General features: G+C 44.0%; 1 protein-coding gene across 1 annotated transcript in view; it reads right to left on the bottom strand.

Annotated features, from left to right (window-relative positions):
* Nucleotides 1-21,723, bottom strand: part of TNR (tenascin R) — a 132,594-nt gene extending 110,871 nt beyond the window's left edge. The window contains exons 1-5 of the mRNA XM_029618838.1: nucleotides 21,174-21,723; nucleotides 19,881-20,357; nucleotides 13,043-13,306; nucleotides 12,303-12,418; nucleotides 8,219-8,369 (exon numbers count right to left, since the gene is read on the bottom strand). Of these exons, the coding sequence (XP_029474698.1) occupies nucleotides 8,219-8,369; nucleotides 12,303-12,418; nucleotides 13,043-13,306; nucleotides 19,881-20,357; nucleotides 21,174-21,672 (1,507 nt within the window). The 5' untranslated portion in view covers nucleotides 21,673-21,723. The remainder of the gene's footprint in view (nucleotides 1-8,218; nucleotides 8,370-12,302; nucleotides 12,419-13,042; nucleotides 13,307-19,880; nucleotides 20,358-21,173) is intronic.
* Nucleotides 21,724-26,128: the final 4,405 nt, after the last annotated feature.

The raw sequence follows: 26,128 nt of genomic DNA, 5'->3' as shown, positions 1-26,128 counted from the left end.
AAAAGATATCATCAACCCTTTCCCATGGCATTATTAAAAAAAGAATGAATCCTTTTCAGACTGACATATTTAATTGGAGCAACATAAGAATTTTGTCCAAAGGAGATGAGATATGAGGCTTTTTTTTTTTAGATCCCTTCTTTAGATGTCACTTCATAAAAGACAGAATTTAGACTACGAGGAATCCAGGAAATACAAAATGGAATGTTTTTCCTTTAAATTGAAAGCCTTTATTTTTCTTTTCTTTATTTCATATATGTAATCCTGACTTAGCCTCATGACTTCTTGAAGATCACTTAACTCTCAATATCCGGGTTAAGGCTCTATCAATTCTGCTCTCTCTTTTTAAGCGTTAATGAGAGGATTCTCTGTAGGGAGGGGGGGGGGGGGGGAAGGATAAACCTGCAATACCCTGGTTTTAACCATAGTCTCTGATCCTGAGTGCTAGCAAAGAAACTGGACATTGTAGTGGTGTTCCAACATAAACTTTGCCAAAGAAATATTGCACACATGAAAATATATTGGCACTTGATACAAGCCTTTTAGATGATATCCATCACACAATTTCAAGTAGTAAATCTGTCAATCTGAGGTCCCTTGGTCTATCCCTCAGGGTCCCTTCTTTATCCATGGATAGAATGGGAAAGCTTCCTGGGTAAACTGTAAACAGAGTGTCCTCCTCTCCCAGTTTGATTCACCTCCCCAGGTATTGTGATCTGGGATCCACTGCTTAATCCTTAACTCTCACAGTCTTATTCTCTCTCTCCTCCTTCCTCCAGATCCCTAGGGGTAGGACCCAATGTGTATGATCTGGGGATGCCCTGAAATCTTTTCAGAATGAGATTGATGGAGTAGGAGCTGGAGAAGTGGTTTGCTAGGAATCAGCAGTGAGGTATCTTGAGCTCTGTTGGGCCTAATCAGAGGCTCAGAATTTGAGAGAAGCAGCAGTAGCCAGAGCCTGTTTGAGGAAGGAAATTTCTTCCAGTACCATGGACTGGGTACAAACTTGCAAGCTACCTGAAGTTCTTGGGGATGATTATGGAACTTAAACACATATGATATCTCCGGTTTGAAAGACTTCTCCATGCCTACAAACTGAAATGTGAGTACAATGGGTTCCTCCCAATCGAGAATTAAGTGGGGAAGAACTGGGTGTAAATAAGAGCATAAGGACATGTCATATTGGGTCAGATTGAGGGTCCATCAAGTCCAATGGCCAATGCAGGTCACAAATTTCAGGCAGGATCCCAAACAATAAATATATTCCATGCTGCTATTGCACAGGGATAAGTAGTGACTATTTTTAAGTCTATTTGGTCAATAACAAATTATTGACTTATCCTCTAGAAACTTGTTCAAACGTTTTGTAAATCCAGTTATGCTATTTGACTTAACCACATCCTCTAGTAATGAATTACAGAGCTTGGTTGTGTGTTAAGTGAAAAGAATTTTCACCAATTTGTTTTGAATGTGCTATTTACTAACTTCATGGAGTGCCCCATAGTATTCATATTTTTTGAGATAGTAATAACTAATTTACATTTTCCCATTCTGTTCCACTCATGACTTAATAGACATCTATCATATCCCCCCCTCAGATGTCTCTTCTCCATTTTGAACAGACTCAACCTATTTAGCCTTCCCTCGTAGGGCATCCATTCATCTTGGTTGCTCTTCGCTGTATCTTTTCCAGTGCAACTATATCCTTTTTGAGATGCAGCAACCAGAACTGTAAACAGGACTCTGTGTGGCCTCACCATGGAGCGATACAGAGGCATTGACATTTGCCGTTTTAGTCTCCATTCCTTTTCTAATAATTCCTCACATTCTGTTTGCTTTTTTGACTGCTGCCAAACACTGACCTGAGGACCTCAAAGTACTGTCCATTATGATGTCCAGGTCCTTTTCTTGGGCATCCTTTTTCCCTTATGAGAGGAGAAAAGGGGCCTTCAGTTCAGAAACACAGAAAATCAGCTACATGCTGACATTCCCCTAAATCGTCTATAGGAGCAAGTGGAGACTAACATGGAATTTTTGTATCATTGTTCAACTGTTCCATATTGAAACTGAGAGCTGTTATAACTCATTGTTTCCTGTGGCAAGCAACCTGTCTATTATCTCAAACATAAAGTCAGACTGGCTTGGAATCACACCAGCTGAATAGACTGCTGTAACAATACTGAGTGCCAGGTGACCATCCTCCCAGCAGGGGATCTCACTGGGCCATGCTCTGACCCTCTGTAGCCTCTATCTTGAAGGCTACATAATGCAGCAAGGCTAATCCTATAAGACCCTCCCTCACAGCTTACTCTCCACCTCATCATCGAGTTGCTCCTGCTCCTTGTTCTGGCTGCCTGAGCACTTACCGGCCTTATTTTAAGTTCTTGCTTACTTGTTCCTCCTACCTTAGCCTGTCTGTTTTTTTGTTTCCCTGTCTCCTGTGGCCCTTCCAGTGGTTCTTCTGTCCCTTATTCCCTTGTCTCCTGTGGGCTTTCCACTGGTCGTCCTGTCTCTTATTCCCCTAGCTCCTATGGGGCCTTCCAGTGGCCCTCTTGACTGTTGTCTGTCCTTGTCTGTCTGGCTCTGCTTTGCTTGTCCTGCTCCCCTTTGGCCTTGCACCCTGTTCCAGTTTTGCTTTGCCTTGCACTCTTTCCCTGCCTTGTTCCAGTTCCTGTCTCCAGGTCTGCCTTGTTCCTGCCTTGCTCCACCCTGACTCCTCACGTGTCCCAGTTCCTGCTTGCCCTGCTTCTCCTTGCCCTCAGACTGATTTCTCATTCCTGTCCTGATCTGACCTTCTTTGCAGCCTTCATCTCTGCCTGAACGCTTTCTGCCTTGACTTCGGCCTGCCTTGCCTTTGCCTGAATCCCCACTCCTTGTACCCTGGCAGAGAAGTCCTTCTGGCCACCAGAACCTGTGGGACCAACCCAAGGAGGAGGTGGCCGAACAGGTAGAAGAACTTGCCATGCTCTACGTTTGAGCCCTGTGCTATTCCTGCCTAGGGAATATGTTTAATCGGCCTGCATGGCTGAGACATCTGCTCTTATTTGGAACCGGCTGACAGGATTTGCATCTATGCCACAGAGAGGGAATGTTCCTTTAAGTTTAATCCAGCTGAGATTCACTACAACATCTGATAGATCTACTCATCTGAAAACCCTCAAACTGTTCAGGCCTTCCTCTGAGTAACCAGTTATACCTGGAAATGACATCCATTTCTGCCGAGTGTCAGATTCATGAGGAAGGGACACTGCTATCTGGCAGTGCACCTGCTCAGGTGAGATGGAGAGAAGGTAAGCAAGCTAGAGACAGGACAAGTTCTCAGACTGTGATCCACAAAAGCTGTCCTGATTCGCTTATTTCCAGTGGATCAGGTGACTGGGATTTCAATATTTTTTTAATCTGATCACAGACCTACACAAAAAAAAAAAAAAGAAATTGACTCATCTGTAAAGCAATTTGTCATTGCTCTGAGACAAAATGAAAGTACACTAAAGTACCTAATATCCAAAACAGATAATGGATAGCAATGGATAATGAAAGCTTCCCTATATATTAAAAAAGAAACAGCGAAACAACAATCAACAATTTGAGTAATTGTGTATTTTCGGATAATAGATGTTTTTCTGGATAATGGAATGCGGGATCGAAGCGGATGATTTTTTTTTCTGCATAATAAGAGTTTTCGGAAAAAGGAACTTAGGACATAGGGTTCTCTACTGCATTCATATTTTCAGCGGAAGCACCGTGCTGCATGTTTTATTGATTCTGCATTGCACAATTGCTGCTTCGTGTGGGAGAGGATTGCAGGATGCTATGGTAGCTTGGCACATCCAAGAGATGATCTTGCCAGCCAGGTGTTCTTCACGGACAGGCGGTTTTCTTTAAGGATGTATTTCAGACCCTAAAAGGCTTGAACGACTGCTCCCAATACAGCCAGTAGGTGTCTCCAAGTAAGCAAGCAGAAGAGAATGCTACGAAACCAGCTGTCCTACTTGGGCTGATTCAAAACCCAGCACTTAGATTAAACTCATTTAGACCTCTCTTCCTTATCATTGTACACATTTTGAGGGCAATGATCATATCTATGGGTAACACACTATTCACCCACAGAAATGGGCAGTTTGATTATTGCCCACTCGGAATGCAAGTAAAAGTATGTTTAAAAACAAAATGGGCCGCTTTTATTCGCATATCGTGGAAGCATTCCTGGGGGGCTGAGGGAAGGGTGGGGAATGGAATAACCTACATGGTTTTGAGAATATAATAAAATGCCTGTCAAGGATGGTGCTTCCATTAGGCAAGCTAGGTGGTCGCCTAGAGCGTCAGAGTTTTAGGGGCGTAAAAATCCCAGCACCAATACCACCGAAGAAGGACGTGCTGTGCTGGAGCCACTGCCGCTGATAGGAGGGAGCGCTGTGCTGGAGGTAAGTTGGGAGAGGGGGTGAATGATCAAAGGTTTACTAAGGGCACCAAATACATTTGTACCGGCTTTGATGCCTGTAGTTTCGGGCCAAAACATTAAATGCGGAGAAAGCAGGCACAAATCGCTGCAGGTAAATTTTCCTTGGGCAATAATCCACACAAAGCTACTGGCATAATTAGGCTTTGATAACTGGTGCAAACCCGGCAGGTAAAAAGTACCCATGGAGTTTGCATCAATGTGTCGCCTTCTGATTATTTACCCTTTAATTTCTGGTATTAAACCCAGACAAACTTGCTTGTGTGACATATAAAGTAGTTGGGTAACCTTACTTGCGCAATGGAGGAAACAGAGCTGAAACGTAACTTTCTATTTTCACTGATAACAGCTTTAAAGGCTGTGCTATGTTATGCTCAGGCTTGTGGACCCTTGGGCCGATGAGAGGATGGTATACCTTGCGGAGGATCCGTAGGTTCTCTCGTCGGGTGGCGAGGCAGAACAGAAGAGGAGCGCAGTTGACCCTCGGCTCTGGAGGTGGAGACTGCAGGCAGATGAAGAGGCTAGAAGAGGAGCTGTGTCTTCACCCTTGGAAGTCTGTGGTCCCCCCAGGAGGAGCCTGTAGGGACCCAGACCGATGGGACTTAGGTGGACCCCGAGGAGTCGCGGTATCGGTGCAAGGGCTGACTGGAGCTTCGCCCTGGAAGTCCGCGGTCCCCCCAGGAGGAGCCCGTAGGGACCCGGACCGCTGGCACTTAGGCGGGCCCTTGGAAACGGAGTCCAGGAGGGGTCCAAGATCAAGTGCCAGAGAGTCGTTGCTTACCAGTCCGAGGTCACACACCGAGAGATCACCACTTGCCAGTCCGAGGTCACACCAGAGAATCACCGCTTGCTAATCCGAGTCGTACACCAGAGAATCACCGTAAGCCAATCCAAAGTCAGGAACCAAGGAGACCAAGACGAAACAGGAACAGGGATCCAAAGCTCAAGAACTCACCGAGGCAAGCAGACTAGATAGCGCTGGAGGACGTTGCCAAGTCAGGGAATGAGCAGAGGAAGCTTCCCTTTATACTTCCCCTGCTCAGGCTGATTAAGGACAGGTGAGGCTTGTTAAAGGGATCAGGTCCCTTTAAATCTCTGAAGGGGGTGCGGCCTCGCGCCTAAGGATGGCGGCGGCCATCTTGAATTTCCTCCGCGGAAGAAAGGCTGCAGGAACGGCGCGGGGCAGAGCAGAGACGGCTCTCCACCCGGCGGTCAAGCCGGGGACCCGCGCCGGGACAACGCGCACCCGGTTCCCCGAGGCTGCCGCGGTGGGTCGCCGCCGTGGACGAGGTAGGGGACCGCGGTTGTGGCCTGCCACGGCCGCGGGACACAACAGGCTAGCAATTGCTCCTAGAGTGGTTTTTTCACCTGCTTATAAAGAAGCAACTGGACATCTGCATAGCTCAGCTATGTGTCTTTCCATAAAAAAAACCAATATATTTTTGCTGGCATATACTCACAGCAGCAGCTTTGAAGCTATTTATAAAATAGTTTTGCTGCAGGCACAGAATAGAGAGAAACAGAAGTGACAAAATATGCACTCACTGATAAATGCAGGAACAGGCCATGAAGGAATACAAATAAAATCTGTATTCAAAAGTTATGATTTGCATAGAATGTGGGCAGAACAACAGGAAAGGGTAAACTAATAGGGTTGTGCACAGCCATTTTTTTTTCTTTGGTTTGTTTTTCATTTTAGGGTCATTATTATCTGGCTAAATAGCAATTTTTTGAATACTGAGCCACTTATCTGGCTAAAATGTAACTGGATAAAAAGAGGGGTTCTGGAGCAGGTAAAAGTAATATGGCTAATTTAGCAATTATAGCAGGCTAGGTTAGGCAGATACATTTTGGCCTGCTTCAGAGCAGGTCGAAAGTGATGCAGCCGTGTGTGACCGCAAACTGGTTATATTTAAAATAATATATCTGGTTAGGTGCCATGCTGTTTTAAAAAGAGAAAACAAAAGTATCTCACAGGCCTAGAAGCCCAAATCAAAGCCCCCCACCTCACCAGCCAAGCAGATAATTAAGGATCCTGTCAGACTGAGCCTCCACTCCCCCCCCAACCCTTCTGATATCAATTATGACACAAGTTAAAGGGATCTGGACCAGCCTTCCCCCTCTCACAAAAATTTAGAAGATCCATCTCGCCTGTGCATTTCTCACCTCTTTACCCGAACCCTAACACTCCCACTCTCCCAATACCTTTTAAATTATGAATCTTCTGCCCAAATCACAGTAAATTGCTACCATGATCTTGGGCCAACGTTTTCTACGCTGGCAACTTATCAACACAGAAAGCTTAAGCCAACCCTGCCCCATCAACAATATGATTAGAAATGGGGCCAGGCTGGGTCTAGGGATCCTGGTGCGGATGGGCAGTAAATCGGGGAGATTTTTAGGGGCGTTTCCTGGGCGGTTTTTTATTTTGGCAGTGGCAGCATTGAAAGTTTTTAAAATGAAACGAAGGAAAACGAATAAAATTTTTTTCATTTTTCTTTTATTTTCTTTTAAAAATTAATTGAAAGAAGAAGACAAATTATATTGAAATTTCTCATATCATTTGATAGAAATGCACATTCCTGCTAAATAACTGTGGCAGCGTTTCATACTCAAGCAGCCTCATTTCAAAGGGATCATGACTGTGGTCACAGTTACTAGGTTTATATACATATTTAAAGGACAAGAAATAAATCTCAAATATATCAATAAACAACCCCAAGACCTATGGGGAGGGCAATATTTGAAGTCATTTCTATAGGTAAAACAGCATTTTAACCATGGAAATGGGCCTTTGGATATCGTCCTTTCTCATTGTGACTAAAATTCCACATGTTTAACAATACAAGTAATTTTATCCATAAGTTTAGAGGTGTTCACAAAATGGGGTAGGTTGGGGAAGGAAACACCGCTCATCATTTTGCATTTTCAAAACTACATGTAGTGATTAGTCCGAAAATAGAACCTACAGAAAAAGCGGTCCCAAATTTCCGTGGGCACTTTTTCCTTAGGCAATAATCAAACCAAAACTTAGCCAGATAAATCAGGGACAGGGCTGACATCCAAATAACTTGAAGTTATGCAGTAGTGCTGCTGTATATCCCATTTAAGTTATCCTGATAAATTTATCTGGGTAGCTTAGCTGTACCCCTTGCAGCTGAATATCAACCTCACTGTGTGTAGGTTTGAAAATTATATTTTACACTCGCTACTTCCTCCCCCGTCATAACCACGCAACAAGGAAAACGCCTCTCTTTAATCTAGCTAAAAGCACAAGCATTGTGAAAGTTCACGCATACTTTTATTTGCTGCGATGGGGACAATTTTTATCCAGCTAACTCCCTTTGAAAATTGTCCTCTATAAGCACCAGAATATTCAAAGAAACCTCAAACGATAAAAGGTTACAGAAATCATCAGGAGGAGGCGGAGCCAGTCCGTCCTGGTCCTGCCTACTTTCGCATCTCTGGATTCACTTGTAGTTTCAGTTTCTCTGAGAAAAGCAGCATTGCAAGTCCATAGGGTCCAGCAGGACAAAACTGAGGCAGGTCAGCCTGTCCCCAGTGTCCTGGTGCCATTGCTTAACTCTGCTTACAAAACTTTTCTAACCACTATTCTACATAGGGCAATTTGTTAACCCTGATGAAAGGTTTTGCATAAGGCCCAAACTCCTTTCTATATTCCTCCTCCTTCCCCCCCCCCCCCCCCCCCCCCCCCCGGTAAGTCCTAGCCAGAAAGCTGAGCAGAACAGGCTCACTCACCAGTGGAGACGCTGGCGGAGATGGGCGGGCTCCTTGCCTGGTCCTTCAGAGCCACGACTGTCACCGTGTACTCCTCCCCTGGCTTCAGCCCCGTCTGGTTGAAGGAAGTGACACTGCTTGGGAGCTGAGCAATAGCCCCTCCTTCATTGTTCTGGAAAGATAAAAAATAAAACATGAAAACTGGCAAGAGATTGCTGGCGTAATCACAGATAGTTAGAGAGAGGATAGTGTGGCTGGCTTTTTAAATTTGCTTTTTTTTTTTTGCTTTCCATCCACAAGTTATTCTCCGATTTGAAGCCCTAGTTTTACTGTTGAACAAAGACCACCAGTCCTGTTTCAGGTATTATTCTAGCAGCACACACGTAATTAATCCTTTTTATTCCACATCAATGGAAAAAGAAATCAAATATGACATATTACATCTTAGAGCTACACAATCTAAAACTGGATATGTATGTGAAAAATGTTTTCTTAAAATGATTTTATCTCAGAGATTTGTGTGCCACAGTAATCGCAATCCAATCAGCAGCTGTGAAAAATGAAAAATCAAAGTATGTTTCATCCAGAAACAGCTGCACGTAGTCCTATCGACATCACACTGCAAGAAACTGGCTCTCATTTTAAAGTTGGGCTCTGCTGGCATGTCTCTAAACAGTATTAGGATATTATGTAAAGCATGTAGCATTTATAATTTTTCATTTAACATTAAGTAAAAAATTACTAAAATTCCTATTAATTAGTGTTTAAGGCAAATGTGATTAAAATGGAGACATGCTAGTCTAAATACAAATGTTATTCTTGGACTTAAATAACACTGCAGTACTAATCCATTTAGGCACATAGAAAAGAAAGCCAGCAAAAATGCAGATGATATCTTTATGGGTCTAGTTTAATAAACTTATAACTAGTTTTCGAAAGCTATGCTTCCTTCACCAGATCAGTTGAAAATATATGCCTGATTTTTAGACATGTATTACAGCATCATACCAAAATGCTGATTAAACCGGTGGAAATGTAGGGTGAGTAAGAAAAGATGCCTTCTGTGTCCACTACTTGTCATGTCATGGGGCACTTTTAAGAAATCTGCCACCTACTGGAAGGAGCTGATAGCTGTCATCACGTTCATGTCAGCTGACAAGCTGTAAGAGCGGGCTGTACGAGAGGTCAGGCATCCACACAGCTTCTCACATATCTAGGAGTTGAGAGCTTTAGTCAGCTTGAATCTACTCAGGCATGCTCTCTCTCTCAGCTCATCTAAACCTGCCCTGGGATGGAATATTCTGCTGTGGTTTCTTGACATCTCCTCTGGATCAGAAGTAGCTGCGTGTTTAGTTAGAACATAAGATTTGCTATAGTGGGTCAGAGCAAAGGTCCATCAAGCCCAATATCCTGTTTCCAACAGTGGCCAATCCAGATCCAAGTACCTGGCAGGACCCCAAAGGGTAGATCGACAATGCCACCTTAATAATGGTTTATGGACTTTTCCTCCAGGAACTTGTCCAAACCTTTTCTAAACACAGCTTCCCTAACAGCTTTCACCACATCCTCTGGCAACAAATTCCAGAGCTTAACTATGTGTTGAGTAAAAAAATATTTTCTCTTATTAGTTTTAAATGTACAACTTAGTAAATTCATTGTTTGTCCCCTAGTCTTTGTACTTTTTGAAAGAGTAAACAACCAAATCATGTTTACTCGTTCACTCATTATTTACTACTACTACTACTATCATCTCCCCTCATCCATCTCTTTTCCAAGCTGAAGAGTTCTAACCTCTTATCATTTTGGTCTCCCTTCTCTATACCTTTTCTAATACTGCTAAATCTTTTTTGAGATGTACACCATATTCAAGATGAAGGTTGCAGCATGTGGCGAGGCATTATGATATTCTCTGTTTTATTCTCCATTCCTTTCCTAATAATTCCTAGCATTCTATTTGCTTTCTTGGCTGATGGTGCACACTGAGCAGAAGATTTCAACATATTATCAATGATGACGCCTAGATATTTTTCCTGAATGGTGACTCCTAATGTGGAACCTTGCATTGTGTGGCTATAATTTGGGTTGCTCTTCCCTAAGTGCACTTGTTCAGACTCTGAGTTTTGCAAGGTCCTTTTGCAATTTCTCACAATCCTCTTGTGATTTAACAACTTTGAATAAGTTTGTGTCATTGACAAATTTGATCACCTCACTCATTGTTCCCATTTCCATGTCATTTATAAATATGTTACAAAGCAGTGGACCCAAAACAAATCCCTGGGGCACCCCACTATTCACCTTTCTCCACTGAGAAAATGTACCATTTAATCCTTCTCTCTGTTTTCTCTCTTCTAACCAGTTCCCAATCCACAATAGGACACTGCCCCCTATCCCATGACTTTCTAATTTCCATTCATAAGTGACTTTGTCAAATGCTTTCTGGAAATCAAGATACACTGTACCCCATGTCTGCCTTTGCTCTTATGTTAAACCACTCAGTCTGATAATCATTGGACCACTGACCTGGATGTTAGGAATGGTATTTACCAATTGCAATCCCAGATCCAATATTCGGGCCGATACAGTACAGTGTGCTCCGACAGAGCGCACTGTTAGCTGGCATTTGGGCGCGCGTTTTGGACGTGCTAGCTTTACCCCTTATTCAGTAAGGGGTAATAGCGCATCCAAAACGCATGTTGCGGGCGCTATTAGGTTCGGGGGCGGGGTGTTTGGACGCGCGATTTGGACGCGCTATTACCCCTTACTGAATAAGGGGTAAAGCTAGCGTGTCCAAAACGCGCGTCCAATCCCCCGAACCTAATAGCGCCCGCAACATGCAAATGCATGTTGATGGCCCTATTAGGTATTCCTGCGCGATTCAGAAAGCAAAATGTGCAGCCAAGTCGCACATTTTGCTTTCAGAAATTAGCGCCTACCCAAAGGTAGGCGCTAATTTCTCCGGGCACTGGGAAAGTGCACAGAAAAGCAGTAAAAACTGCTTTTCTGTGCACCCTCTGACTTAATATCATGGTGATATTAAGTTGGAGGTCCCGAAAGTTTAAAAAAGTAAAAAATTTAAAAAAAAAAAATTTAAAATGGGCCCGCCGCTGTCGGGTCGAAAACCGAATGCTCAATTTTGCCGGCGTCTGGTTTCCGAGCCCATGGCAGTCAGCAGGTTTGAGAACCGACGCCGGCAAAATTGAGCGTTGGCTGTCAAACCCGCTGACAGCCACCGCTTCTGTCAAAAAAGAGGCGCTAGGGACGCGCTAGCATTCACCCGCTCTCCTGCGTTTTTACTGTATCGGCCCGATTGTGAGTTATGTTATCATTTGCCTGAGGAGAGCCCTTTGAATCCAGCATCTCTCTCTCTTCTTTCTACCAATAGGATGTTCCAATCAATAGCTTCATTGGACTCTTCTAAATTTATAAATAAGTAGTTTGAATCCTAATGCAATTTCTTGTATTCATATTAGTGTAATTAGTTCCTTATTTCCTGTGACCTGACATTGCATCAATATGTGGATAGAGTTTTGAACAATGATACCAAAATAGTTTTCCCTACCATTAAATTCCCCACCATATAACCCCACTCTGCTGCTCATTGGTTTCCAGTGGCACGGTGCACCAGCTTATTCAGCTGTAATACAAGGCTATAGAAGGAAACAGTGTTTTTGGTGACCTGTGCCTAGAGACACACTTCCTGAAGGAATCAAATTTTACAAAATAAAATAAAAGCAAAATAAAGCAAATTTTAAGTTTATATCTATACATTTATCTTTTTCTCTCCATATATATATGGCCACAAACATTTTATTGAATTTCTCTTTTTGTGTTTGATATTGAAATTATTTTAGAAACTATATTTAATTACTAGTTCTTTGGCCTGCTTCACGGTTGATCCTATTACCATATGCGCACTGGAAATTCATGTGAAAGAACAACTATCAGACATCGCAACGATGATGGCAGTCAAATGATGTTCTGAGAAAATGATATATTTTTATCCTGTATCTAATCTCTCAAAACATAATTCTATACTTTTCAACAGTTATCTAAGTGTGAAATTTTGATTAGTGCTGGTGATTGAGGGGGCGGGGCATATCCCTACCTTGGGAACGAAGCTGATTTCCCAGCCATCAAAGAAAAAGGAGAAAGGATCCCACTGCACTTCCACTGTGGTCTCTGTGACGGCTTTAAACTGCAGTCCCAAGGGAGCTGAAAGATCTGAAAAACAGCAGTATTATAGCACTTCTTTCCTCTAATCTGCTCTCCTGCCTTGTTGACTCTCTAAGGCTTGCTATTCTCTTCTAATCTTAAATGGGTATGGCACTCTGTTAGAGGACCGGGATCAGTAAAGACATGGGCTTTATGTGAGGGTACTTGGCTGGAAGGCCAGTGGAAGCATTGTTTTTTTTTTTTTCTACCAAACAATAAGTCAGATTGGACAGAACAGCACTAATGTCAAAACATAAAAACTAGAGTTCTCCTATCTACTAATGGAATCATGAACTGCACTGCCCTGTCAAAAACTAGATGAGTGATGACAAGGTGCATCTTTCTTATTAACCTTTTTGGGACAGGAAGGTAGGAAGAAAGACTGTGCATGATCATAAATGATTAGGCTGTTGGACAAGTCAACGACTTGTGTACTAGCAATAAATCTGAAGGTGTGCATACTTCCCTATGCCACATAGGCGGGCTATCTCTGTTGGCAACCTTAAGACTGACTATTCAGTTGTTTTTTTCATGAGTTGCTTTCCAACTTCAAGTGACTAACAAAAAATATTAAAAATAATTGCTGCCATGCATGCAGTAGATTTGTTAAAAGGAATGGAAGGTGAGACTTACGGGTGGTCACCTTAGCACTGACTGGGATGCTGATGATGTTGTTGATAACTGAATAAACACTGATGTTGTAAGTGAGGCCTGGTTCCAGCTCCTTGATGGTAGCAGCACTCCAATCCCCGGGCACACGCTGCTGGAGCTGGAGGATCCCTGGGATCATTGGCTGGTAGGCAATCACATATTCTGTCACCGCCATGGATCCGTCCCATTCCAAATCCACTGACCGATCACTGACGCCAACCATTCGCAAGTCTTTAGGTGGGGCAACTAACAGGTGAAAATGCAACCCATATGAGTGCTTGATTTACATAAGTCACAGAGTCAGAATTTTTTTTAAAACAGCCCAGAATCAAGTGGCAGTAATACCTAAATTTTAAGGATACAACACAGTGAACATTTGAATATGGCATTTTGAGATTTGTCTTGTGGTAATGTGTCTAACCCAGGGAACAATGATGAGAAACACTGCAAGAGCCTTTTAATCCCTAGTTCAGGACAATCACAGGTATTAACTAAAGGCCACATAAAAGAGAAGCACAGTTCTCATCCTCTTTGTTGTCATGTTGAGAATATTCTGATTTGCCCTGCAAGTCTAGATGTGCCAATTCAAGTACCTTACAACTTCTAAGATTTACAAAACACATTCATTCATGTGAACAAAACTGAAATGATGTTTTATGTTTGTTTCTGCAATACTCATTCTGCCGTTCCTTCTTTTACAATACATTACCCCGAGTTGACTTGTTACCTGGTGGCTAGTGAATAAGTTTCATGGACTAACAGGTGAATTTCCAAAAATCTCTTATTGTTTGACTGTAGACCTACATGGATAGAAATGCACCTGGATGTGGCACCCTGAAAATATAGCCCACAGTGTTTTGAATATCTTAGTTTTCGGACGGCTTCACTGAATGGCGCAATACTTGCACAAACAAATGCAGAAGCCAGTTTTACAGACCAACAAAATCTTGCAGTATTTCTGTTCTGCCCTTCCCGACTTTGCCTTGCCTTCTCAGCTGCTCTTCAGATTTATCTGCTGCTGTCCTGCATTCCATTAATGTAAATAATTGACACTGTAAATACTGAATTATGAAAGCGAGAGGCTTGAGAGGTAGGTAGATTAAAGGAGCTGCCAGCCCATTTGTTTATGTATCCGTTATTTTTGGCTCTGCAACTCAGTTTCAGTCCCTCACCCACATTTTAAAGCACCCGCGAGCCAAATGCCTTCTTTCAGAGACAGAGCTCTTCCCCTATACGTTGACCATGCTGGGTTAAGTTGCATGAGGTCTGTCTGTATACGAAACAAGAATCAGATTCTTATTTCCTATGCAGACTGTATAAATGTTCAGCCCTTGAGTGGTCTTTTCTATTAACGGTTTAAGTTACAATGCATGCACAATGCCTGCACAGTCACAAACTAATCCTTTTCACGTTCCGCGGAGAACAGCGGCAGCTTCACTTTATGAACCTGTTCAGTGTGAAACAAGCTAAAAGAAATTAGCATGCTCAAAAGTAAATAATATATCATCCTGCAGCTAAACAATAATTTTCCTTTCCCGCTATACTCGCTAAGAGCTCTGGAGAGAAAAGAAAGCATAATTACAACTGAATTAGCATAAACACTCCTCCCTTCCTGCCTGCTGAGAGTGGGGGGAAGCTTGCTTTGCGTCCTGCTCTGTGTTCACACGTTCCCGTTGCGGCAGCTGCTTTTCAGGCTGGGGGGATGCTTGAGTATGTGGCTGTGGTCGCTCTTGCTATTGTCGTCCTGATTTCCGCCTGGCAGCGTGCCACCGCGGAGATAAGCTGCTTGGTGACATCGCCCCCCCCCCCCCCAATGGGTGCTCTGCTCCGTTATTCCCTGCCGCCATTGCCAGGCACTGATCAGGCCCGGGAGCAGAGAGTTTGCCAGGAAAACACAGCGGATAGTCTCTTAAAGAGTTTGCTCTAATGGAAACACAATGTGATGCACTGGTGAGTGCTCCTGGCAAGCCAGGATTTCGTAGCCCAGTGGTTAGAGCAGCAGGTGGAGAGCAACAGGGAAGTCGGAGTTTAAATCCCACAGATTACACCTTGTGATCTTGGGTAAGCCACTTCACTCTCCATGGCCTCATGGACAGCGACTTTGTGAATCGCACGGTTATTTGTGGCTTAGGTGGCCCTCCTTGCAGGTGCAGAGGTGGTTCCATAGCCTGGGGCTGCCATCTTGTTAAAGAACCCCAAGTGGCCCCAAATGTGAGTGCCCCCCTTCCCAGTTCTGAAGAGAGATTGGGGGGGGGGGGTCTCAAGTGAACCCCTTCCCCTACCCTTTGAAGGTAGCCCCCAGTGGTCTAAAAATAAAAGAGCAATAGAAAAAAGTTATGGCGCAGGTTTCTCCTCCTTCATGCCCCTTGGGCAAAAGTATAAAGCAGGCCGGCTGCCGTTCAATAGATAATGACAGCGCAGGCCCGGAGCCTAGGGTACGCTCCAGCCTCACCAGGAATCTTCAGGTACAGCAAGCAAGGGGTCAGGGGAGGGCTAGGATGGGAGGGAAATTTGATCAAAAGGGGGTGGGGCCTGCACTACAACTTTTTTTTTTTTAATTCTTTTAAACCATTGGGGCCACCTCAAGCTGCAGTAGGGGTTGGGGGAGACAGGGTTTTTCCTCCAGCACTAATTTCACGGCCAGGAGTTCTCTGTTGCCAATTGTATAATTCTTTTCTGCCTTAGTGAATTTCTTGGAAAAGAAAAAGCACAGCATTAGAGACCCTTGATCATTGCGTTGAGAAAGGAGAGCCCCTACCCCAAGAGCAGAAGCATCTACCTCCTTGAAGAAGGTTTTAATGGATCTGGATGGTGGAGACAAGACTAAGAGTCTCAAAGAAATTCCTTTCTGAGGCTGTCAAAGGCCTGAAAGGTTTTGTATGTCCAGTGTTTGATGTCAGTGTCCTTTTTGGTAAGAGCGGTAAGGGGAGCTTCCAAAAAGGAGTCCCCGTGCACAAACTGGTGGTAGTAATTCGCAAAGCTGAGGAAGTGTTACAAAGCTTTAAGTCCCATGGGGTGCAGCCAATCCTGAATGGCCTTGACCTTCTATGGGTCCATATGTTATCCGTATTGGGAGACAATATAACCTAGGAATGGCAGCTCCTCTTGCTCGAATATACACTTTTCGAGCTTTTCGTACAAGTGATGTTCACAGAGTTTTTGCAACATCTGTTTTACGTGTTCTCAGTGTTGGGCAAGGGAATGTGAGACAGTAAGGATGTTGTCCAGGTATACCGGTTCGTAGGTATACAGGAGGTCCTGGAGGATCTTGTTTACCATATGTTGAAAGATGGCAGGGGCATTACAAAGGCCAGAATACTCATTGTGGCCATTCTGAGTGTTGAAGGCTGTATTCCACTCGCCCTCCCGGGTGCATATAAGGTTATAGGTTCCTCTGTGATCTGACTTCGTGAAGATCTATGTCCCCACTAGGCATTTGAATAGCTCTGTGACAAGGGGTAGTGGGTAGCACTTCTTTTGTGTGATGGCATTGAGGCCCCAGTAGTATATACATGGCCTTAGCAGGTCATCCTACTTCCCCGTGAAGAAGAATTCTGCTCTGGTGGGTGAGGACGTTGGGCAGATGAAACCCCATTCCAGGCTGGTGGTGTCCAGGGGTGAGTGAGCCTGGTTGCGGTGCTGACCCATAGCCAGCCAAGCATAACACCCACCCTCATATTTTGTTTTAAGTTTACAAACCTTGGCATGTTGCCAGAGAGCACTAGTTATACCCCCGATCCAAACAATGTCAGCCTGGGGATGCCCTTGCTGGGCACTGGGAGGGAAGGGGTTATATTTATATTGAAATGATAGTAAGAACTTATAGAGTTGCATCTATATAAATGTATTTGCATATGTCTCTCATTAATGCTAATTATATATGCTAATTCAATGCACATTTTCATCCTGCATTTTGTCCTCCTTTTTGAAGTGCATGTCCTGCTTTTGGGGTATTCCTAGTTGTCCAGCTTATTTGTGACTCATAGTAAGTGTCCTGTGTATTGTAGGAGCTTTTCCCTGGTGATTTTCCCATACAATGATAGCAGCCTATACTAAAGCCTCTCTACATTTTTAAAAATTTTGAAACATGACAGCGATACTCAAAGGTACCTCAATTGTACAAACTTTTAGGCCTACAGCAAACCTCCAAAAGAAGCTTAGTGGGATCTGCATGAAACAGCGGTGTCGATATTACCTCCTCTTTACAAATGATATTTGATCCTTTAATGCATACCTCTTCTGTCTCACCTGCTCGGAGGAATGAGACCAGAGAGCTTATTTGCTTTTTTATGCCTCTCATACACTCATCCTACATACTTGGATTGAATGCCTATTTGGAGGCCACAAAAAGTATGGCCCTTGCTAAACTGGGCCTATGTAGGCTGAGAACAAACAAAACTTATTTCACTTGTGAGCCAAATTAACCTTCAAACCAAGAATCCAGAGGTAAAGCTGTAATTTGTAGGGATATGAAGCAAGTTGCAGTAGTATCACTACAGCAGATGTACTGTGTCTCATTAAAATTTCCAGAACGGAAGCTATGTGTTAGTCTGTAGTTGCAAAACGATCCCAGTATCCCATTAAAAGAATGGAAGAGCCAGCAACAGGCCATTATGTACCACACTTTATGAAAATGTACTTTACTGAGCTTTTTCCTGCAGTTGCATAATGAAAAGGATTTTATACAAAACATATATGGTGAGCTTTTGGGATCACCATTAAAATGTCTCCAGTTCCAAAGCTTTGAGCTAGTAGGATTTTGACAGTGGAGGGAGGGGCGCACCATTTTCAGAACAGCACCTCTACTGAGGCTGTTGGAATGGTCAGCCACCCCTCCCCCTTGTGTAAAAGCAGGTTGCATGATAGATCTGTGTGGTAATGCAGATTTGGTTTGGAGCAGTGAGGAAAGAGGAGTTTTTTTTATTTGCAGTTTTGGCCTACTCCAAGGGGTTAAACTTCCCACCTCTGTAATCCAGGAGAGATGGGAGGCTTAACCCCTTCCAGTTACACAACCTGTCTGGTTGGGTTGTCTCCAGTGTTTATTTATTTATTTAACACTTTTTTATACCGACCTTCATAGTAATAACCATATCGGATCGGTTTACATTTAACAAGGGTATAACTGAAGCGCCAACTAAAGTAATTAAACAATAGAGGTGAATAAGGCAAAGGCAAAAATTACATTCAACAAGGAGTAAAGTGTTGTGTTCCCAGGATTTTTGATGCATTTTGTGATTTTTTTGCGAGACCTCTGATTCTTGGCCTGGGAAGGGATTATGGGGAAGTCCCTTTCTGAGACAGTTAGGAGAGAGAAGACTCTGTCTGCTCTACTTCACAACCCATGGGTGGTAGCCGGTGGTGACCTGCTGCAGGAGAGTGCCAGTTTTTGCATATTTGTCTAAGGACTTTGGGGTAGATTTTATAAATTTGTGCACACGCTTACTTTTATTCGCGCACCAGGCGTGAACAAGAGTACGTGGGATTTCAATAGATACGCGCGTATCCATTAAAATCCGGGGTTGGCGCGTGCAAGGCTGCCCAAAATTGGCAGCCTGCGCGCCCCGAGCCGCGCAGCCTGCCTCCGTTCCCTCCGAGGCCGCTCCGAAATCGGAGCAGCCTCGGAGGGAACTTTCCTTCGGCCTCCCCCCACCTTCCCCTCCCTTCCCCTACCTAACCCACCCCCCGGCCCTATCTAACCCCCCCCCCCACCTTTGTTGTACAAGTTACACCTGCTTGAAGCAGGCGTAACTTGCGCGCATTGGGCCGGCTGCTGGCGCGTCAGGGTCTGGTCCAGGGGCCGCAGCCATGCCTCCGATGACACGCCGACCGCGACATGCCCCCCCGACACGCCCTCCCCCGGAACGCCCCCCCCAGGAAAGCCCGGGACTTAGGCGTGTCCCGGGTCTTGTGCGCGCCGCCAAGCCTACTCAACATAGGCTCGGCGCGCGTAGGGGGAGTTTGGGCCAGGTTTTCGGGGGGTACGCACGTATCTTACGCGCGTACCCCTTTGAAAATCTGGCCCTTAGTTTTTAGGGATCTGGGATGAAGAATTTTGCTGTGGCCCTTCTTGCCCTAGAGTGGGGAAAATTGAAAGAGCTGATTGTTCACTGTTGCTTGAACCTGTCATTTGAAAGATCCTGTATGTCATCTGGAGAAAGAGAACCGTGAATAAAACATTTTAAATAACTTCGGAGACACCCAACCAGATTCTTCACCCTGGGGAGAAGATCCGAGTAGGAGTCATGCATTGTTTGAGAGCCTGATTTGTCTGCCAGTATTTTAGAAGGGGATTTCTGCCCGCACCCCCTGTCCATCTGAGAAGGCTTACTTTTCCAGGCCTTGGAGGGTGAGTCTTTCCCTGGTCCATGCGTCGAGGGACGCTTGCACAGATAGGGAAATCTGGAAAAATGTGATAAACTGTTGTGCCAAGAACTGGTGTGTATGGTGCCACAACTTGCTTTTGAGGAACTGCTGCAGTAAAATTGTATTTGGATAGCAACTTGAGTGTCCGGAGTATCTTATTGGCAGGCATATCCCTCCCGCCTACAGTGAAGAGAGACCTCCCCAGGAGAGAAAAAGAGAATCCCTCTCAAACTTTGGGCCTTGGAGGAGTATTTCTTACTACTGTTGAAAAGAACCCAACCCTCCAGGATGCGGGACGGAGAGAGGATTAAGCCCCGGCACCCCATGTGACCACTGGAAGAGGCGCTACACATATTAACCTGTACAACAGATATCACCTTACCTTTACTGCTTTTATGACTGGAAAGAACAATTATACTCATTTTCCATCTCCCATCCCCTGTCTCTATCTTCCTACCTGCTGAGCAATCCTGGTCCATGTATCCTTCCTCACAGGAACATACCCCTTGCTGGCAGACTCCCCGACCACTGCAGGCATTCAGGCACCTCAGCTGTCCACAGTCTTCACCTACATAGCCTTCCAAGCAGACACACGTGCCATTGGCACACCGTCCCTTTCCTGAGCAGTCGTTGGGACACCGCAGGTCGCTGCAGTCTTCTCCTGTGTAGGCCTCTTCGCAGACACACTCCCCATCCATGCAAAGGCCATGGGAAGTGCAGTCTGTGAGACAACGGATCTCTGAGCAGTCGTCCCCACTGTAATCTGCGTCACATACACACTCACCCTCCATGCAGATACCCCGACCAGAGCAGGCCATGGGGCAGTGGGGTTCTGAGCAGTTCTTTCCACCCCAGCCTTCACTACAGATGCAGCCACAGGTCTCCAAGCTGAAATTGCCATGCCCACTGCAATGAGGGATATAATCCAAGCGACCTGAAAACATTAACAAACTAGTCAAAAGTCAATATAGCTTTTGTATTTGTGTGATGGATAGAAGGCAACTATATGTAGTAGGGATGCACATTTGTTTATAAGGAATCCAAAAAGAATTAGGTGGATTTGTTTTGGATTTTTGAAAACAGATACAAATGGCCAATGCCCCCCCAAATTCCCCAAATTTTTGGGTTCATTCAGTTCATAAACAGTGTGAGCTATGTTCAGAAGACAAATGAAAACCAAAAAACAAATAAAGGCTCTCCCCCCACTCCTCAGAAAAAAAAAGAATACAAAAATGATCTGAAAATGACTGAACAAACTAAAATGAACATTTTTTCTGTACACATTCCTAATAAGTAGCATACAGCTGAAGTTACAGAGGATGTCATCATAGTAGGGCTGGGAAGCTGATGGACAATAAAGCTATCTTCAGTAACAGAGTGCCTCTATTTTGCTTTATGCCTTTATCCCTAAGGTGTTGTAAAATATTACAACATCATATGCTGTCATTACATCATAGCTCATCATGGCTAGATGCCTAAATAATCTACAAAGTTGTAACATTTTTGATTTATAGAATAAGTAGTAGTAGTAGTAGTAGTAGTAGTATGTACTGAACATGAACTTAAACCACAGTTGGGTAACTCTCTTACCCTTTACCTAGAATCAGTAAAGTGCACTTCCACGACCTTTATAAACTATAATGTTCAAGTACTATATATAGAACTGAAGACTTTAGAATTAGATATTTCCAAATGTAATTTCTTCCTCAAACTGCTTCCTCCATACCCCATGAAATCTGAGAGTTGCTACCTGTTGCTGTGCTTTCTTGGCAGCAGTTGGTGTCGCATTGATTCCGTAGCACTGACAACTCCCTCTCCAGCATCTCAATTCTGGTCAACATCTCCTGGATGGTGTGGGGTAGTACAGAGCACATGCAAGCCTGCTTAGGAATGTTTATTCGGTGGGTGAAAATGACCCGACTCTTACTGTCAGATGTCTGCTCCGAGTACTCCGTCACCTTCTCCTGCTCGCTGCTAGTCACTTGGACAGATGGAGTCTCGACTTCTGTTGAGCAGATGCTATCTAGAGGCACATTAATATTGTACACCTGGTTAAATACTGTCAGCTGGCCTTTGATGGGTATACTGTAGTTATCAAAGTTGCCCTCTCCATCCTCCATCTGCACCTTCACTGGCTCAGTTGACACTTCAACTTGACATTGTAAGGGTATGAGAACTGACCACAGCAGTAACAAGTTGACGCCAATGAACATGTTCCTCAGGACCAAGGTCCTATCATCTGCTCCCATTTTCTTATGAAGTGGAGACCTCTAAGCCAGTCTTAACCAGCACAGTGTGAGGGAAACCTTGAACAAAACAGAAAAAAAAAATAAATCATATAATACACTTTCAACAAAAGATCACAATCCATACAGAAACCATAAGTGGAGATTTTAGAAACATAACTCAGGGTGGATGTAAATATATTAAAAAAGAAACTAATTTGTGTATACCTAGGATACCAAAGTTTTGCTTTTATCCATCAAAAGTGTTTGACTTTAGGAAACAAAACATTTCAATGCAAATTATCGTAAAGCTATGTGATGTCATGAAGAGGTGCAGCCAATCAGAGTTTAGATGTAAAGTACAGTATTCTGCACATTATGTTACATTTAGTGTTCTTACAGTTTGCATCAATAAAATTATGTCTATCAAATTCTCAACACACATAATATAAATATTTAAAAACACTTTCCTCTTCTTAGAGCATTTTGATCTCAAAATACCCTGATAACTGCAGTGTCTCCTCAAGTCAGAAGAAATAAATACACTTTTAATATGATAATATTCTTTCCATTTAATACGATTTTTTTTTTAACATAGATACAATCACCTCTGGTCCCTCAGAGTCATTAACAGGTCTGACTTTCAAAATAATCCAAACAGACAAATCAATCCAGTCATAATATATAGTAGAACCATTGAATGCAAATATATTGGAAAATTAACCGTTTTGGATCTGGAGGCCTGCCTGTTCCTAGTTTGAAAGTTCTGTTTTTAAGACACTACTGAAAACCCCTTTCCTCTCATCTTCCAGTAGGGGCGGGGGTCACATTTCTAAGCCATGATGAGCACTGATCCACTCATTGCAGGGCTGGGGACACAGGTTCTGTGATGGAGGCAGGCTTAACCTGTAAGACTCTAAAGAGGATCGCTTTCAAAAATAAAGCAAACTTTATACCAAACGTTGTGTTTCAAAATGTACACAGCAACGGATGGACAAAAGTCCAAACCAAGGAAAAAAGTCCATTAAATTCCACAAGAAACAGGAATACAAAAACACAGGATTTTCTTGGGGTTCCCAAACAAGGCTTCTATCTCTTCAAACCATAATGGAATGCTAGAGATTCCTCTTCTTCTTCCCAAAGATACTCACAGATAGCAGGCTTGATCAGAAGAGTCCTTTCTGTGATGTCTAAGGATTGGATCTTGCGAGCGCTTTTATTGCATTGGCCCCAGAATGAGAGGTCTGCTGCCAGCACAGTAAAGACAGAGCTCTGCGCCCTCATCTAGAATACACTTTTTTGTCACCTAGTGACCAGAGTTAACCTTTACGCAATAACAGCATTTGATGGAAGTTTTGATGCTACAGGATGACACTGGTAAATTGAGCATCCATTTCCCTAACCTGACCACCGTCAAGACTTTTTTTTTCTCATGATACTGCTTTCTGTGGTTCCTCCTACTTAGTATCAGAATGATATTAAGTCAGAGAAAACACATTAAAGCAGTATTTCTGACTATATGTTGAGGCTTGGGGCGCATTAACACTTAATGCCAGCTCTGGGGCTGGCGTTAATTTTTACAGATTAAAACGTGTGCGTTGGGTGCAGAGTGATTTTTTGCATTGGAGGTAAGAACATAAGAACATAAGAATTTGCCATACTGGGTCAGGCCAAAGGTCCATCAAGCCCAGCAACCTGTTTCCAACAGTGGCCAATCCAAGTCACAAGTACCTGGCAGGATCCCGGGGGGTAGATAGATTCCACGGTGTTTATCCTAGGGATAAGCAACAGATTATTTTTCGTGTCATTTTTGTTTCAGGTCGTTATCTATTAAATTTTGTTTTTATAATGGTTCAGGAGGTATTTATTTCGGTACTTGCTAATAGCCTCATCTACATGGTATTTACACATGTTTTAGATGAGCTAATCTCATTAGTGCTTCAGGAGTTATTCTAGTGCGTCCAAAACGCGCGTCCAACCACGCGTCAAGCTGAGAGCTAGGCTGAGCGCAATATATTGCATCGGTCTGTCAGTGTCTGTTCGGTCAACAAATGCAGACCTAGAGTCCCAAATATACCTACAGTATCTCCAGGTTTGGTAATGCACTAACCGGTACTCTGGGCAGTCGGGGTGGAGGTAGGGTCTCTCTTTGAAATTTCAGCTGGCCACAGTGTGGAGAGGGTTCCCCGCCATGACAACGGCTGCAGGTTAGCAGCTGTCCCAAAGTTTATAATTTATTCTGCACCAGTAGCAGCAGTTGTGGCCTGGTACAATGGTTCCCCGCCCCCTATCAAGGAATGCTGGAGCCCTCCTGGCCTGGAACCGTGGGCAGTTTCCTGTCTCTCCCACTCCTTCTGACGGCCTTGCCTATGTTATAAATCTCTTCCTTTCTCACTCCAGTCAATGAAACAGCAGTTACCAACCAACGTATTTACAGAAAATGATTTTAGGCTTCGGTGCAAAATAAAATACATTCTAATGTGTCTTAATAACATTTGTCTTGTTGGCCTTTCTCGAAGGCATGTTTGTGACTTTGGCATATCACTGTTTAATATATTTAGTTTGCTCTTAGGTGTACACTACAAATTTGTATTTATGATTCAGCTACAGTATTTTTTTTAATCTTTTTATTTTTTGTTCTTTGATTTTTTTCTTTTTTTCTATGGTTTTTTTTTTATTGATCTATGAATTGTTTTATTGCTTGGTATTTTATTTTGCTCTAATTATGTATGTAAATTACTGTAAACCACTTTTATTATACTGACAGGTTATGTGGTATAGAAGCTTTTTAAATAAATATATTGCAAACATAAAAATAAATTTTTAATATCTATTTTCAGTGATCTGTAGCTTGTATTTGCTAATGCTCAGTTTTCCTCATTTTTAGCTTAGTCCAGTGGTTCCCAAACCTGTCCTGGAGGACCCCCAGCCAGTGAGGTTTTCAGGGTATCCGCAATGAATATCCATGAGGGAGATTTGCATGCACTGTCTCTGTTGCAAGCAACTTTATTCCGTACATATTCATTGCGGATAGCCTGAAAACTCTGGCTGGGGGGGGGGGGGGTGGGGGTCGTCCAGGACAGGTTTGGCAACCACTGGTTTAGTCTCTTCCCAAAGCACAGATTTTAAAGCAGTACACCATGCACTGGGCTTGATTCAAGTGTTGTGTTCCGCGGCCTTGGAAGGCTATGACCGCGTCCCCCTACCTTGCCTGTGATGGCGAACTGCCGCAGGAGCTCCGGGGGAAGTCCCTAATCCAGTGCCCATCGCTCCGGCATGGGCCCCAATGATGGTTGCCGGGTGGGAGAGCCGTCCCTGCTCCTCCCTCGCGGCATCCAGCAGCGTTTCCCCTGCAGAGGAAATCCAAGATGGCTGCCACCATCTTTAGGAGCGAGGCCGTGCCTCCTCATCAGATTTAAATGGACCTGATCCCTTTAAACTACCCTCAGCTGTTCCCTATGAGCCAGAGCAGAGGAAGTATAAAAGGAGGCTTCCTCTGCTCATTCCTGGACTTGGCAACGTCCCTCGTGGTCAGGTCTGTTTGCCTTGGTGAGTTCTTCTACTTTGGATCCTTGTTCCTGTCTTGTCTTGGTGTTCCTGGTTCCTGACTTCAGACTGGCTAGCGGTGATTCCTGGTGTGTGACTTCGGACTGGCAAGCGGCGATCCCTCGGTGTAAGACCTCGGACTGGTAAGCGACGACCCTCTGGCACTTCACCTCGGACTTCTTCTGGACCATCGTCTCCAAGGGCCCACCTAAGTCCCAGCGGCCTGGGTCCCTATGGGCTCCTCCTGGGGGGACCGTGGGCTTCCAGGGGTGAAGCTCTAGTTAGCCCTTGCACCAAACTCTCGACCCCTTGACCTCTCAAATGTCCACCTAAGTCCCAGCGGTCCGGGTCCCTACGGGCTCCTCCTGGGGGGACCGCGGACTTCCAGTGGCGAAGACTCCGCTCCTCTTCTTGACGTCACGACTCTTCGTCTTCCTCCACAGTTGTCTCAGTCTCCAGTGCCGAGGGTCAGCTGGTCGCATCTTCTGTCCTGCCTTGCCACACGACGGGAGAACCTACGGATCCACTTCCTAAGGTATACCATCCTCCTGTCGGCCCAAGGGTTCACAACCTGAGCATAACACAAGTATTTAATCTGGTTGTACATTAGCAGAGTATTTGCTGGAAAAGTCTGACTAGGACAATCAGACTGTCTCAGTCAAACTTTGGTCATAAATAATATTACAGTAAGCAGCCACATTGTTAGCCACATCAAATATTTCAACCAAATCCACAGTCCAGCACTCACCAGATTCAGTCCTCAAGGGCCTCATATAGATCCAGCTTTCAGAGTAACCAAAATATGCAAATTAACATACTCTTAGACCTAATATATGCAAATATGTCTAACAAATATCCATTGAGGATATACTGTTTACGGTTTATGCTGTTTATGGCAGTAATCCTGGAGCTCATATCCTTTTCTGGCTCTGCA

Source organism: Rhinatrema bivittatum, chromosome 10 (assembly GCF_901001135.1).
Source record: "Rhinatrema bivittatum chromosome 10, aRhiBiv1.1, whole genome shotgun sequence".
Lineage (NCBI taxonomy): Eukaryota > Metazoa > Chordata > Amphibia > Gymnophiona > Rhinatrematidae > Rhinatrema > Rhinatrema bivittatum.
Note: the sequence above shows the minus strand (reverse complement) of the source record. Positions and strands in the feature narration are given on the sequence as shown.